This window comes from Anabrus simplex, chromosome 3 (genome assembly GCF_040414725.1).
Source record: "Anabrus simplex isolate iqAnaSimp1 chromosome 3, ASM4041472v1, whole genome shotgun sequence".
NCBI lineage: Eukaryota > Metazoa > Arthropoda > Insecta > Orthoptera > Tettigoniidae > Anabrus > Anabrus simplex.
Genome location: NC_090267.1, coordinates 507,359,535 through 507,376,566, shown reverse-complemented (window position 1 = coordinate 507,376,566; position 17,032 = coordinate 507,359,535). Strand labels below are relative to the sequence as shown.

General features: G+C 38.9%; 1 protein-coding gene across 1 annotated transcript in view; it reads left to right on the top strand.

The window, feature by feature from the left end:
- sick (sickie) overlaps window positions 1–17,032 on the top strand; it is a 501,196-nt gene that overhangs the window by 161,803 nt on the left and 322,361 nt on the right. The window contains exons 9-10 of the mRNA XM_067143723.2: window positions 4,155–4,248; window positions 8,923–9,095. Coding sequence (XP_066999824.2) covers window positions 4,155–4,248; window positions 8,923–9,095 — 267 coding nt within the window. The remainder of the gene's footprint in view (window positions 1–4,154; window positions 4,249–8,922; window positions 9,096–17,032) is intronic.

Sequence of the window (17,032 nt, the reverse complement as noted above, 5' to 3'; positions counted from 1 at the left end):
AGCTCCTGTGGCAGCTCCCTCATCCAGTATCGCATCTGTTATTTCTGTAAGACCCGTGTATAGTGGCCATCTTGCACATTAGCCCCTATGCCAGCTCCCTCGCCCAGCATCTGTTATTCCCAAAAGACCAGTGTATAGCGGCTATCTTGCATATTTGCCCCTATGCCAGCTCCTTCGCCCAGCGTCTGTTATTCCCATAAGACCAATGTATAGTGGCCATTTTGCACATTAGCCCCCGTGGCAGCTCCCTCGCCCAGTATCGGTTATTCCCACAAGACTAATGTATGGTGGCCATCTTGCACATTAGCCCCTATGCCAGGTCCCTCGCCCAGCATCTGTTATTTCCGTAAGATCAGTGTATAGTGGCCATCTTGTACATTAGCCACTGTGCCAGCTCCCTTGCCCAGTATTGGCTATTCCCATGAGAACATTGTTCAGTGTTCCTGCCATTTTACTCTACTGTATGGCATGATGTGGACGCTGAAGTTATCGTTGTTGAAAACCCTTTTAAGGGGACAACCAATCAATGCACCTGCTTATCTCAGGTGATGCTCTATTTCAGCATCTATCTTAGCATATGTCAGGGGTAAGTTAGGTGTTTGATATCATGCAGGTCTCTTCACTGACAGAACAATACTATCATCTGCATATAGCAGTTTGAAACTGAGGTCAAGATACATTAATGTCAGCCCACGCTCTGCTAAGATTGAGTAAACCACTTTTCTCTTCTTCCTTTCCTTTTGATGTAAGTTCCTGTCCTAGTTGTGGAGGTGCTGTGGCATTTTATTTCAAGCAGCTGCCTGTATTTCAATATCAGTGGGGCCGAACTCTCTTCATGGAACCCCAGGTCCTAACATGTCTTCCTGTTCTTTCACCTTCTCGCACTATGTTATTAGTTTGCACTGAATCTTCTCCAAGGTCTGTTGCGGCCAAGAACAAAATCACCCGTGCTGTTATGCAGCAGTCAAAGTATTTTTATGTATTTTAGTAGACGTCCAGTTAAAGCTAAGGACCATCCAAAAAGCTTGTTGATTTATAGAATTGAAGGCTATCGCAAGATGTACAAGTGCAATGTAAAGAGATTGATTGTTTTTTTGTGTACTTTCCTTGTATTTGTCTGTTGATGAGGATCATATTGGTTGTGTTGTGGTTGGATCTAAACCACACTGGGTTTCTGGCAGACTACTTCCGTGAGTGGTAGCAAATAACAGTATTCAGCTAATTTTTCTCCAGCAATAGAAAGCAGTGCTATCCCTCAATGGTCACAGCATGGAGCCTTGTGTCCCATCTTGAAGATGGTGATGATTAAATCATTTTGTAGGTTAGCAGGAATTTTTTCATCATCATCAGTTCAACAGCCCTTAGTGGTCCCTGGCCTTCTTCAAACGTTTTTGCCTTTTCTCTCTATTTAGAGCCAGCATCTTTAGTTTCAAACTCCCAAGGTTCTTGTCTCACATTCTTCCCACTTTTTCTTGAGTCCTCCAACATTCCTTATTCCTTCTGGTGTGGTATTAGTCATAGACAATAAGTGCCTGACCCATTACAGCCTTCTGATTTTTAAGGCTGTAACAATGTCTTATTCATTAAACAGTTCATATATTTCTACTAAGTTGTGTCATCATCTCCTTACTTCTTGTTTTTCAACTGGCCCTTACATGCTCCTTAAGAAAATCATATGACATCAGCTAATATGCACAAGCATTTTGATCACACATCATTCAAGCTGCCTGCATGTCAATAATGATATTTGGTTTTACTCTACATGATAGAGAAAGCAGGACTCGAATGAGTAATCTTTTGATGAAATGTAAAGAATTTTCTATTTTTCATTTCAAGCGTTGATTGCCTGAGGTATGTTGTTCTAGAACTGCCCTTCTGTTTAGTCTAAAACAATAAACTTGTAATTTTGAAACAAACAAACAAAAAAAACTATCTACATCCTTCTTTAAAAATCAGAATAGGAGTATTACATTGCATTAAGGAAAAAAAATTCAGTACCTTGGCTTGGAACTTGGCAATTTACACCTTATTGTCAAGTATTTCCTCTATTACATGTTGGCTTGAAACTTGTGTTTTTAAAAATATAGAATGAGCTTGTCAATCTGCGATTGCTTAGAGTAGTGTAGTAAGATATACCTAATGATGTCCCCTGTAGTTAATCAGATGTTAGTTGTTCTGAAAATCGTCTCATGTGTTCGGGCTCATGGTCATCCTTGAGGTCTTTTTGGTTCAGAGGGTCCTGGATTCATTTTCTTTCTGGCTCAGTGATTTTAGGTGCATTAACTCCTCTGCCTCCAATACTAGGTGTTACACACACCTCTTCACTCGCGCTCAACACACCACTCTGTACACATGTTGTTGGCTTCAGGAGACTGGACCTCATGTGCAACATATGTCCCTAGTGAGCTGTGGGGAAGATGTTTTATTGTTTAGAGGAAGTACACTGGACATCACTGATCAGAAGAGGAAAACGAAGAGGTCTGAATGAAGGCATCGGCAAAAACAAGGAAAGGTCAAGAAGGGTATGAAAATGAAAGAACCCTAGGCATTGCATATCTAATACCATTGGTGTTGGAAAGGAAAAAAAAAAGTTGAACAAGAGAGGTTGGACTAGAAAGACGGGAGTGAGGAGCTTGAAACAATGCTGCACTCGGATAGGGGATCTGTGGTTGTCAACCCATGCTCCCAAAGTCCTTTTTGTAGTCTCCTCTTACGACAGCCAAGGGATACCGTGGGTATATTCTACCAACCCCATCCACTGGGGGTGAAGAAGTAGCAAGTACTTTGGCTTCCATGAACTACCTTAAGGTAGTGACTTCTCGCTGGACTGTTTTGCTCATTGCAGTGAAAGTTTATTGTATGTACCAGTAGAGATTTTTGTCACCTTTGATTGCTTAAGTATGAACTAAATTGCCTGCGAAGAGAAATACATTTTCATGAAATTGGATATGGTTTTGCCATGACAAACTAATCGACAAAAAGCCAAAATTTGTCTCGGTACAATTTCTTTATTGCATCTATAAAAAACAGTAAAACTCCCATGGCTCTACTGCCCTTGATGGGCCTTAGCCTTCCAAGCAACCGAAGGCCTGCAGATTACAAGGTATGCTTGGTCAGCGTGAAAAATCATCTCTGCCATTATTATTTTTTTTTTTTTCTAGACCAGATATGCTGTGGGATATGGTAGCACCTGAATTGTTCTCACATAGGCTGAGTGGACCTCAAACCAGTCCTTGAGTCCAGGTAAAAATCACTGAGGTGACCGGAAATTGATATCCGGGGCCTCGAGGTAAGAGGCTGACTCACTAGACCAAATTGTTGTTTTATTGCAACCATACTACTTTATTTTGTTACTGTATTGCAGCATTTCTTATTTGTAATTGTATGTTTGTGGTAGGTCATTCATCTATCCTATTTTCAAATAGTATTCATGCTGTAGACTGTCTGGCTGTGGCAGCCTTTGGTAGAGAGAATCCTGGATTCGGTTCCTGATCGATCCGGCGATTTTAACTTTCATTGGTTAATTCGAGTGGCACGGGGGCCGGGGGTGTATGCCGTCTTCATCATTAGACTTTGTCTTGGATAATGCCCCATCCACACAGAAGCGTAGGTCACCTCAAAAGACCTGCACCATGCTTCTCTCGAGGCCACATAGTATGGACTTTATTTTACTTTGGGGGATTATTGTTGCTTAAGTTCCAAGAGCAAACATTTTAGCTTAAGATGGACTTTCCTTCTCAATAGCTAATTAAAATGTTAATAATAAATGAAATGAAATGGTGTGTGGCTTTTAGTGCCGGGATATGTCCGAGGACTTTGGCTCACCAGCTGCAGGTATTTTGTTTTGACCCCCATAGGCGACCTGCGCATCGTGATGAGCTTGAAATGATGATGAAGATGACACATACACCCAGTCCCCATATCAGGGGAATTGACCAATTATGGTTAAAATTCTCGATCCTGCCAGGAATCGAGCCCAGGACCCCTGTGACCAAAGGCCAGTACGCTTACCATTTAGCTATGGAGCTGGACACTAATAAATAAAGTGCAAGGAAGACTTCTTCAAGTTCTTTATTCCTGTTTTGTATGGAATGTATCCTATATTTGGTAATAAGTTTGATGTATAAAACCAAAAAATGATTATTGTGTTCCAGTTTTGAGGACACAAGTTCTGTGTCTAGTGAAGTGTCGGAAACTGCTGGCGATTTCTTCCCAGAAGAGCACCTCCCTGGCCACCTGAATAATAAGGTATGGGAAAAAGAGATGTTTGTGTATTTGATATGTTGTGCTAAATGTGCTGTAGGAAGAACTTTATATTTAGAAGTAATGCGATAGCTGGTTGCAAATACTCACTAGCTTATAGTTAAGGATTACCTGAAATTTTCCCATCATTTGCCATGATACCTTTAAAACATTTTGCTTTATGACAGTTTTCTGCATTTGTGCTAAATACATGTTAATTTTGCTGTTAGTAGGTTCGAATCCCACTATCGGCAGCCCTGAAAATGGTTTTCCGTGGTTTCCCATTTTCACGCCAGGCAAATGCTGGGGCTGTACCTTAATTAAGGCCACGGCCGCTTCCTTCCAACTCCTAGGCCTTTCCTATCCCATCGTCGCCATAAGACCTATCTGTGTCGGTGCGACGTAAAACCCCTAGCAAAAAAAAAAAAAAAAAAAAAAAAATTGCTGTTGTAGCAAGGAAAGCATCTTTTATTTTGAAACAATACAGCTCTCTTATTTTTTTATCTTTGATTTTGTACACTGTTTAAATAACAATATTGGCTCGTACATAAGACAGCCTCACATATAAGATGACTCTGAGTTTTTAGAATGTATTTGCAAGAGGAATTAAATAACTAATGTAATCACAACATAATCAAGCTCTGTTCTAACTAAAATAATTTAATAAGCCATGAAGTAGATCTGAGAACAGAAGTTTTGTATAATGTAAAATATTGTAGGCTTTCCTCTGTTCTGTAACACTGAAAGGGGACCAATTTATTGGTAAGATCGGCTGGTAGGCATGGCACAGTAACAGTGCAATGTAGTAAACACACCACTGAATGCCAAATAATTTGTTTTCACCATTTCAGGATGCCTTAAATTCGGTTACCGGAACTCTTGACGCTCATGCCATCTCCATTGCCTCAACCTTGTGATACAAATTTGTTTCTAGTAACAAGCGTAGCTCCCTCTGCGGGTCAGTGGTAGAGTATTGGCCTCTGGTTCCCAACATCTTGAGTTCAAACCTGCATGAGGTGGTCGGATTTCTGAAAGGCAGAAGAAAGTCCATTTGGCACTCCATGTCATATGATGTTGGCATGTGAAAGATCTCTTGGGGCTCATTTGCTGTTTACCCGGCAAAATAACTCTGGCGACACATTTGCTGTTTACCTAACAACGTGACTCTGGGGACACATTTGCTGTTTACCTAACAAAGTGACTCTGGAGACACATTTGATGTTTACCTAACAGTGACTCTGGAGACACATTTGCTGTTTACCCAGCAGATAACTCTGGAGACACATTTGCTGTTTACCCAGCAGATAACTCTGGAGACACATTAGCTGTTTACCCAACAAAATAACTCTGGGGACACATTTGCTGTTTAGCTAACAAAGTGACTCTAGGGGCACATTTGCTGTTTACCCAGCAAAATAACTCTGGGGACACATTTGCTATTTATCCAGCCATTAACTATGGGGACACATTTGCTGTTTACCCAACAAAATAACTCTAGGGACACATTTGCTGTTTACCTAACAAAGTGACCCTAGAAACACATTTGCTGTTTACCCAGCAGATAACTCTGGGAACACATTTGCTGTTTTCCTAACAAAGTGACTCTGGGGACACATTTGCTGTTTACCTAATAAAGTGACCCGAGGGACACATTTGCTGTTTACCTAACAAAGTGACTCAAGGGACACATGTGCTGTTTACCTAACAAAGTGACTCTGGGGACACATTTGCTGTTTACCTATCAGTGACTCTAGGGACACATTTGCTGTTTACCTAACAAAGTGACTCTAGGGACACATTTGCTGTTTACCTAACAAAGTGACTCTAGGGACACATTTGCTGTTTACCCAACAAAGTGACTCCAGGGCACATTTGCTGTTTACCCAGCAAAATAACTCTGGAAACACATTTGCTGTTTACCTAACAAAGTGACTCGAGGGACACATTTGCTGTTTACCTAACAAAGTGACTCGAGGGACACATTTGCTGTTTACCTAACAAAGTGACTCGAGGGACACATTTGCTGTTTATTCAGCAAAATTAATTAAAACTCTGCCATAGATCACCCAGCAGAGATCCATTTCTCTGCCATCTGGGCAGAGTAAAGTGAAATGTTGAAATTGACTCGTAGGCATCTGGTGTCAAATCAGAATGCCTTCACATGGTAGGCCATATTATTATTATTATTATTATTATTATTATTATTATTATTATTAAACATAACTGTGTAGCATTTGTGGATGATCTTGCAGTAATTGCAAATAATATATAAGACTCTAAGTTACAAATAGAACTTGAAAAAAAAAATTTGGATTGCAAATTCCATTTGAAAAACAAAATGCCAGACTTCAGAGTTGCAGGTATTCTACTGAACAGTACCAAACAAAGTATGAATTTAAATAAGTTTTGAATATCTTGGTGAAATTATAACTTGGAACTCCAATGAGAGAATATCAATGGAAGCCAGGACGTTTAAATTACAGCAAGCACAATGAATTACCTGGCCAACATACAAGAAGAAATCACTTTCGTTGATTGTCAAATTTCAACATTACTATTCTGTCATTAAGCCTGAAGCAACTTGTGCTAGTGAAACGCTATTTAAATTGAAACACCACATCAACAACAAATAGACTGCAGATGGGTGACTGAAGGATTATCAGAACAATCTTCAATAAAAAGCACCAAGTAGATGGACAATGGAGATTGTTGCCGAATGCAGTGGTATACTGGGAAAGACACAATGAGGAAAAGGAGAATTGCCTTTTCCTGTCAGATCAAGATTAGATGTAACCACGTTATTGAAACAAATACTTTTGGAAATGTAAAACAAAAAATAATTGATTCAAAGAAATCCTAGATGATTTAGAAGAGTTGAATATTATAATGCAATAAATTGTAAATAGAGAAGAGAAGAAGGAAAGGATTCTGAAGAACAAACATTTAAGACTTAAACTAAAAATTTTGCAACGAGTACAATATGTCATATTTGATGAAGAAAGGGCAGCCAGGTTCGAAAGAATGAAGAGGTTTTGGGAGGGGAGGAAGATGTTGAAAGCTTAATTTCCAGTTAATTCTTTGAAGACATAATGTATATGATTTGATTTAAGTGCTCCAATGTGGGCATAAAATATGTAAATTTATTATTATTATTATTATTATTTAGTTACAGGCCTATCAATTTTGTTAAATTTTCGTGTCTTTTCTCCTCTGAATACTTTTCTTGGTGTGCGGACATTCTCACATTTTCTGTGTCTTTCTGCCAACATCATATATTACACCCAGAAACACTAAACTTCATCACAGCCTGTATATTATTAGCAATTTTTTACCTCTCGTGAAATTCTAGTTTGAAGTTTATATCTTAATTTTTCCTGTCTCCTTTACTTAACTGATGCAATGAAGATACTTTCCTTTCCACATGATCCACCATGACTGGAATAATGACTAAAGCTGAATGTATTATTGCGATGAAGCCAAGCAGAGCAACAGTGAGATTGTCTAGAGCTCGAGAAGTGTTGATGATTTTTTCCCCATTTTGTGGCTTATGATTTAATTGTGACCTTGAGCTCAGCTGCAATGAGCATAGTGCTTCCATTGCACAAACCAGTACAGAATTTTGCAAATAGACTTTCTTTTTAAATGTTAGGCTGCCCAGATAAGTTGACTATATAAAATGGTCTTATATTCAGGCTATGCAAAAAACAAGAGAGACAGAATTAGAAATGAGTGCATTAGAAATGACATGCAAGTGACCTGTATGATAGAAGAAAGATGGTTGAGATGGTTTGGGCATGTGCAAAGGATGGAAGAGATTAGAACCCCCAGACAATACTTGGAAATGGCAGTACCTGGAAGGAGACCTGTTGGACGTGCCAGAAGAAGGTGGCTGGACCAAATAAATGCAGACCTTATCGAGAAAGGAACAACACTGCAGGATGTGAAAGGAGAGGAACTTTATAATGACAGGAACCGATGGAGGCATATTGTCCACAAAAGTCCTACCTGGCCCGCTGAAAGGATACCCAAATAATGATGATTCAGGCCAATCTGTGGTACTCCTTCGTACTCTAAGCCTGATTAAAACTTGTTAAATGTAATTTCCTGGAATTTTTGCATTAACAAATTTATATTTTGGATGATTAGGATACAGAGTTTATAAAAGATTTTGATGTTGTTTCATCTTACTATTAGTACCTTAAAACTGAGTTGTAAAATATTTCTATTGAGGCCTCAGCAAAGCAGACTAATTTGCAATCATAGTCAAAAAAATAAAACTCTCGTCAGCTTCATATCGTTTCTTACTTTATCATTACCTTCAAAGTGTTTGATTATGATGATGATACTCCAGGAATTACACGAGCTTGATGCCAGGCTGAGATGATAGTGCGCTAGATTTCTGATGTCTGGGGGTGCTTATAGATATTCAAGTAGATTTACTGGCACATAAAAGTACCTTTGTAGGGCAAAATTCTGGTACTTTGGCTATCTGAAAACCAGAAAATTAGTAGGGTGAAAACCAATATTGTTACACCAAACAAAGTATCAAGTGTTTGTCCCAAGAGTCAGAAACTGAGCACTGCCATTCATTTACCATGAAATCGATATAATTCCTTGTAATAAATCCAAGGAATCAAGTTATTTTTAAAGCTTTCTGATGTAGCATTGTCTTTGTTTCAGAGGTTGGTACAGAGTAGTAGGCCTGGGGGGTGCAACAAGAACCAGACTCACAAGACTGTCTCGCCATCTTTCAATTCGTCTGAGTGTCCTCAAGTCGTTTATCGAGTGGTTGGTTCTCGTTCTCATGCAAAGAAAGCAGACAGCAGCCAACAGACAGACTACAGTGCCTTCAGGTTAGTTACCTTATGTGGTTATACAAAAATCATCAGCTGGAGATTCATTGTTCGACGTCATGGTTAACATCCGAATGTCTCTAATAGAAAAAGGAACTTTTAGAGACAACTGGTAATTTCGTAGCAATGTATGCATTTTTTCTTTTTCTAAAATTGTAGTTCTCCACTATTCTCATTGTTTTTTGTATCCTTCCGTAGTGAGCCTGAAGCTGACATGTTAACATGCTTGATCATACTATCATCTATAATATGTATTGCGTACCAGTACCCAAAAATGTAATTAATTGTTTCCTTCTCCTTATCCAGCTCCCGCCAGGTTGGAGCATTTGTGGCACTTCACCACCATTCCTCTTTCCTCATTTTGTCTCAGTCCAAGTTTCTTCTTCTTGTACTCCTTTTTATTGAATCGATCCACCTTGTTTTAGGTCTATCTCGCTCTCTTTCCCTCAAACTTTCTTTCCTCCTCCATCTTCTTTACATTTCCAAACCATCTTAGTTTACTCCTATCAATTCTCTCACTTAGGTTCTCTTTTCTGACCTCCTTTCTCACATCTTCATTTCTCACTCTGTCTTTCCTATCATACTTCTGAGATATTTCATTTCATTGGCTTGAATTCTATTCTCCTTCCTACTTGTCATTGTCCAGGACTCTGCCGTGTAGGTCAATGTGGGTGCATAATACATTTTGTACATTATCTCTTTGCACTTCCTTGGTACTTCCTTCTGGTAGAATGCATTGCCCAGTTGCATCCTGTTGTTAATCTCCATGTCCAGCCTTTGCATTAACTCACTCCCTAGGTATTCAAAAGTATCACCAGTTTGTTTATTACTGTGTAAATTATATGTACGGTCTCGAAAGCCAAGAATAACGGCTGAGAGGATTCGTTGTGCTCAACACACAACACCTCATAATCTGTAGGCCTTCGGGCTGAGCAGCGGTCACTTGGTAGGCCAAGGCCCTTCAAGGGCTGTAGTGCCATGGTGTTTTTTTTTAAGTATATGTAGCTAGCAGTTCCCACGACTCAGCCCACTGTGAGGTCAGAATTAAAGTTGGATTGAATACTGTTGGTTCTCTCACTGCAGTCTCTACATCAGTTATTGTGTAGACAGGGAATTTGTTGTTCTAACAGATAGGGAAGTATGTTCTCTTTTACAGGTTCTTGATATACATTTCCTTTGTCTTGTTCTGCATTCTTCCATTGCATATCTCCTTCGACGAAGTTTCTCCTACAGGGTGAAGCTTAACAATTGTTGGACTAATGCCAATAATGATTTTCACTCTCATCTACGCTTGGAAAAAAATGCATATGGACATTTTTGTAGGAAATTTAATTCTAAATCATGAGTGTAAGCTCCTGTTTTGACAGACCAACAGTTTACCCATTATTTTGATATTTAGTTGATAAATGCAAAAGGGTGATTTTTCCTGGAAAAATGTATGTAAAGTATTTTTTAAGAAATTTGAATTCTAAGTGGACTTGGTTGGGTCTAGGTAGCCGATTCACTTTGAAGGTTCCTGGATGCACAATTTTTCCAACCTGCAAGTTTATTTCTAATGGTGAAAGAATTACTGAAATTACTAGAGTGGTTCTGAGATGAGACCACACAAACTCGCACACTTGATAGTACAAAATGACGAGATATGCTTTACGCCAGCACATAGTGGTTTTCCTGTGGGGAGGGGACTTCACAGTATCCCATCACGTGTTTTATTCCCTGAGCCCAAGTTTTGTTTTGTATGTGCATACATCCCTGCTAGCTGACCTTGTACACGAGCCAGATATCATAGTCATGTTTCAGCTGTTTTTAAGAGTGAGTGGGTGTGTGTTTTTTTGTTCTTTTCTTAATTCTGGAGTTAGTCATAAATCTTCACTCACTCAATTCCCTACTGTTGTTTTCCTAGCCTTTTCTTAAATGATTGCAAAGAAATTGGAAATTTGGAAATTTATTGAACATCCCCCTTGGTAAGTTATTCCAATCGCTAACTCCCCTTCCTATAAACGATTACTTGCCCCAATTTGTCCTCTTGAATTCCAACTTTGTCTTCGTATTGTGATCTTTTCTACTTTTAAAGACACCATTCAAACTTATTCATCTACTAATGTCATTACACGCTATTTCTCCGCTGACAGCTCGGAACATACCACTCAATGTATAATATAACTATTTAAAAGAGTTCATTTTAATCCGCCTTGATCAATACACTCATTAAATGAAAGAAAAACTATTTATTAAACCAAACATGTTTTGGGAAATCTCAACCATTTCCTTCATCAGTGGTCAGATAAATCTATTAAACAATTTCTTTACCTGGCTGGCATACCACTGAGGAAGGGAATGGTTGAGATTTCCCGAAACATGTTTGGTTTAATAAATAGTTTTTCTTTCATTTAATGAGTGTATTGATCAAGCGGATTCAAATAAACTATTTTAAATAGTTATACATTCAGACTAGTCAATATGGATTAAACACAATATTAACCTATCATGGTTAAATTTATTAACATACCACTCAGTCGAGCAGCTCGTCTCCTTTCTCCCAGTTCTTCCCAGCCCAAACATTGCAACTTTTTTGTAACACTACTCTTTTGTCAGAAATCACCCAGAACAAATCGAGCTGCTTTTCCTTGGATTTTTTTCCAGTTCTTGAATCAAGTAATCCTGGTGAGGGCCCCATGCACTGGAACCATACTCTAGTTGGGGTCTTACAACAGACTTATATGCCCTCTCCTTTATATCCTTACTACAACCTCTAAACACCCTCATAATCACGTGCAGAGATCTGTATCCTTTATTTACAGTCCCATTTATGTGATTACCCCAATGAATATCTTTCCTTATATTAACACCATCATCATATTCTAAAGGCTAAGCCTTGTCGTTGCAGCCACAGTTGTCTATCTTGAGCCACAACTCAGCGTAAGGCCGCGTGCACACCGAGCGCGCTTCGCATAGTGTGTCGCGTGTTGCTCAACGTTAAGCGTCACGCTAAACATAACCAGTGCTTTGTTCGTAATCCAGGTGTTCACACCGCCCGCGCTCTGCTGCGCTGAACGCCTGTCTTACAGCTAAGCGAAGCGCCAGACAACGCGCAGTGTTGGTTAATTGCTTAGCGTTACCTAGCTGGTTCTGAATCTATGGAAGAAGAATTTATTCATGCAGTGTTTCAAAGAGAAGAAATATGGAACCCAAAACACAAAAACTATTAAAATGTAACTGTTTTGCAAAATAAGTGGACTTAAGTATCTACAACAGTTGTATCGCATTCCTACAGTAAACATATACAGTAATATTACTTCTACTGTCACACTTTACTGGGCTTAACATTGTGACAGGATGAAATTGGGTATGGATTTTAGTGTCGGAAGTGTCCGAGGAGAAGTTCGGCTTGCCAGGTGCAGGTCTTTTGAATTGACGCCCGTAGATGACCTGCATCATGATGAGGATGAAATGATTATAATTACATACACCCAGCCCCCTTGCCAATACAATTTACTAATTATGATTACAATTCCCGACTCTGCCGGGAATCGAATCCGGGACTCTGTGACCAAAGGCCACTACGGTAACCATTTAGCCATGTAGCCGGACACTTTGTGAACAAGTGCAAATAATCTCCCAGACTCTCTCATATCGGTTTATAATTTTGCCAATGGAGCGTGGTAACATGAAGAATATCACTCTGCAGGCTAGTAGTGGGCTTGGAAGTAAATATTTCTGTTTATTAATTATATTTGTCGCACATTTACTCCACTTTTGTTACGATGATTAATTGTGTATGCTAACTGTAACAATATTGCAAAATACTATTTATAATTATTATATAAAGAGCGTGATTTAGCCGGAAATTTAATTTCCACGTGTTTGCTGCACGGTGCTCCTAGATAATTCGGAAAATTGAATTTCTCCCAATACTTCTCTGCCACTTGACGCCATATTTAAGTTGCAGGGTTTGGAAGGTCAAAGGTATTTTTTGTCATTCTTAAGTAATCATAAAATTTATCGCGATAAAGTCTTGCATCTCTGTGCAAACGATGGAATTCTCTGAAAGTACCGTAATTCGTTCTTCATTAAATTCATGAACCCACTTTCGATTCTTTTTATTTTAAATTTTAGGTAACTGTTATCCATCAGTAAACTGTTTCTAGTGTACTTGGATAACGGCATTAGTTTGTGAGGACCCTAAAGCGCCTCGCAACAAACTAAGCTGAGAGCATGGCGTAGAGTTTTCGGTGTGAACAGCAAGCACGCCTTGCGCTATGCATAGCATTTCACGCTACACGCGACACACTATGCGAAGCGCGCTCGGTGTGCACGCGGCCTTAGTCTTGCACTTCATCTCCAGAAGCAGGTTCTTGAAGTAAGACACTCTGGGTTGTCCTCTTCCTCTTCTTCCAGCAATTCTTCCTTCAGTGATATTACAAAAGAACTCCACATGCCGCAGAATGTGACCAATAAATTTAATTTTCCGTTTTTCAATTTCAGTTATCAGATTCCATTCTTCTCTTATCTCTCTAAGGACTTCGGTATTGCTCTTCATTTCAGTCCAACTTATCCTCTGCATTCTTCTCCAGATCCACATTTCAACTGCCTCTAGTTTTTCTTTTCTTGCATTCCTAATGGCCAGCTTTCGCAACCATACAGAAGCACGCTCCACAAAGGCTTTCCGAGTTTGAATATCTATATGTACTTACAATGCTTCCAATAAGGAACTTTCACCCCATCAACACAGTAATTGACACTGAGAAGATTTTTCCTATTTGTGGAACTCACAACCTGACTTTTAACCCCATTTATAATGGTACCATTGCTCATATTATTATTATCATGGCTCATGCATTTTCAATGGTCTTTATGTATGATTCACATCAGCTTGTGAAGTTTCACCAGAAAGATTTCAAGAAAGATTCTGGGTGTAGACTTTCCAAGTCATAAAATAGTCCCTGATCTTTATATAAAAAAATTCAGGAAACAAAAAAAAAAAAAAAAAGCAGTTTAGGTTTCTCACCTAAGAAAAATTAGATGACATTAGTCATTGTTTGGTAAATTCTCCAAAAACATAACTTTGTCTGCACTGTATTTGGGGCTGTTATTGAGTTGATTGTAGTATAATTTTGGTTTATTTTTACCATGCTACGTTGAAATTTACCTAAAAGGCTTGGCCAGATACATACAGAGGTGGATAAACAAGTGGTAACCCAAATAAGATAACAGGAGATCTAAATATTTCTAAATATCACTAAAATTAATTGATAGTACTTAAGAGGTGCACAGGGATTGGGCCAGAAACAAAAAAGCTTTGGACCGAGTGTAATTTAGAAAGAACTAGATTTTGAATTATGGAATGAACATCTTCAATAAAAGTTGAAAACCTCATGCACATAATGAAAGCCATATATATTGTGTCCAGCATGCATATTGTGCAATGCAGTTGAGATGAGCATAACACACAACTGAGCAAAATGAGAGGGGAAAAATGGTCAAACAAGCTTTGAAGTGAACTATGTGGAAGTAAATTATTTGCAAGGATAGAAAGTTAGTCCACAGTACAATATTACTTAAGAATGAAAATTATACATCCTATGAAACTTGCATAGAATAAACAGAGTACAAAATTACAAACTTTCCTGAAACTGCCAGTGCAAATATAAGAGAAAGATTTAGAAGATTGATTATTTGCAGCCAAAATATAGCTTAATAAATAAAAGGACCCACACACACCAGGTCAATATTCAAAAGGAAAAACATAATTATGAAACTGACCAGAGCCTAAATACTACCCTGTGTGATGCTGTCCTTTGTCCTAGTGTGTTTTGTGTCACTTTCGCTTTTATCCTATTGACTTAATTTTAGTTTGTGTTCCGTATTTTAATGTGTTATTTTAACGTCTCTCGTAAATTATGTACTACCAGGCAATGCCTTATTCTTTTGTTTTCCTGTAGATTTTCTTATTTTATTAGAAAATAAGGTATTGCGTATTAGATCCACTGATTGTTTTAATCCCACCCTCATTTTTCCCCATCATTTTTTTTTAAACTCTAGTCAGTGGATAAGTTTTTTAATATTTTAACATCATCTCTCATGTCGTTTATCTCGTTCCATTAGGGGCCGATGACCTTCGCTTTTAGGCCCCTTTAAACAACAAGCATCATCATCATCATCATCAAATACTATCCTAGGAAAGAGAATTTTCACATGGCCAGGCATCACTAGGTTGGTGAATAAGTAGACCCACACGGGAATGTTGATTAAGTAGAAGTGGGTTAATAGTTCATACATATATACATTACATAAATTATCATTATAGACTGTTATGCCTTTCAGCGTTCAGTCTGCAATGCTCTGTGAATTTACTAAATGTAGCCACAATCCTCGATTTGCAACTAGTGTTGTGGCCTCATTTAGTTCTATACCTCTTATCTTTAAATCATTAGAAACCGAGTCTAACCATCGTCATCTTGGTCTACCTCTACTTCTCTTACCCTCCATAGCAGAGTCCATTATTCTCCTAGGTAACCTATCCTTCGCCATTCGCCTCACATGACTCCACCACTGAAGCCGGTTTATGCGTACAGCTAAATTAGCTTTTATCTCCTCATTCCGAGTACCATCCTGCCATTGTTCCCACCTGTTTGTACCAGCAATCATTCTTGCTACTTTCATGTCTGTTACTTCTAACTTATGAATAAGATATCCTGAGTCCAACCAGCTTTCACTCCCGTAAAGCAAAGTTGGTCTGAAAACAGACCGATGTAACGATACTTTCGTCTGGGAGCTGACTTCCTTCTTACAGAATACTGTTGATCGCGACTGTGAGCTCACTGCATTAGCTTTACGACAACTTGATTCAATCTCACTTACTATATTACCATCCTGGGAGAATACACAACCTAAATACTTGAAATTATCGACCTGTTCTAGCTTTGTATCACCAATCTGACATTCAATTCTGTTGAATTTCTTACCTACTGACATCAGTTTAGTCTTCGAGAGGCAATTTTCATACCATACTCATTGCACCTATTTTCAAGTTCCAAGATATTACACTGCAGGCTTTTGGCACAATCTGCCATTAAGACCAAGTTGTCAGCATAGGCCAGACTGCTTATTACATTTCCACCTAACTGAATCCCTCCCTGCCATTTTATTCCTTTCAGTAGATGATCCATGTAAACTACGAACAGCAAAGGTGAAAGATTACAGCCTGAACCAAGAACTCATTCTACCATCAATTCTCACTGAAGCCCAATTGTCAACATAAATACCTTTGATTGATTTTAATAATCTACCTTTAATTCCATAGTCCTCCAGTATAGCGAACATCTTCTCCCTCGGTACCCTGTCGTATGCTTTCTCTAGATCTACGAAACATAAACACAACTGCCTATTCCTCTCGTAGCATTTATCAATTACCTGGCGCATACTGAAAATCTGATCCTGACAGCCTCTCTGTGGTCTGAAACCACACTGGGTTTCATCCAACTTCCTCTCAACGACTGATCGCACCCTCCCTTCCAAGATGCCAGTGAATACTTTGCCTGGTATACTAATCAATGAGATACCTCGATAGTTGTTGCAATCCTTCCTGTTCCCTTGCTTATAGATAGGTGCAATTACTGCTTTTGTCCAATCTGAAGGTACCTTACCAACACTCCATGCTAATTTTACTACTCTATGAAGCCATTTCATCCCTGCCTTCCCACTATACTTCACCATTTCAGGTCTAATTTCATCTATTCCTGCTGCCTTATGACAATGGAGTTTATTTACCATCCTTTCCACTTCATCTAGCATAATTTCACCAACATCATTTTCCTCCTCCTCATGAGCTTGGCTGTTCGCAACACCACAAGGATGATTTCCTTTTACATTGAGAAGATGTTCAAAATATTCCCTCCACCTCTCCAGTGATTCCCTGGGATCTATTGTGAGTTCAC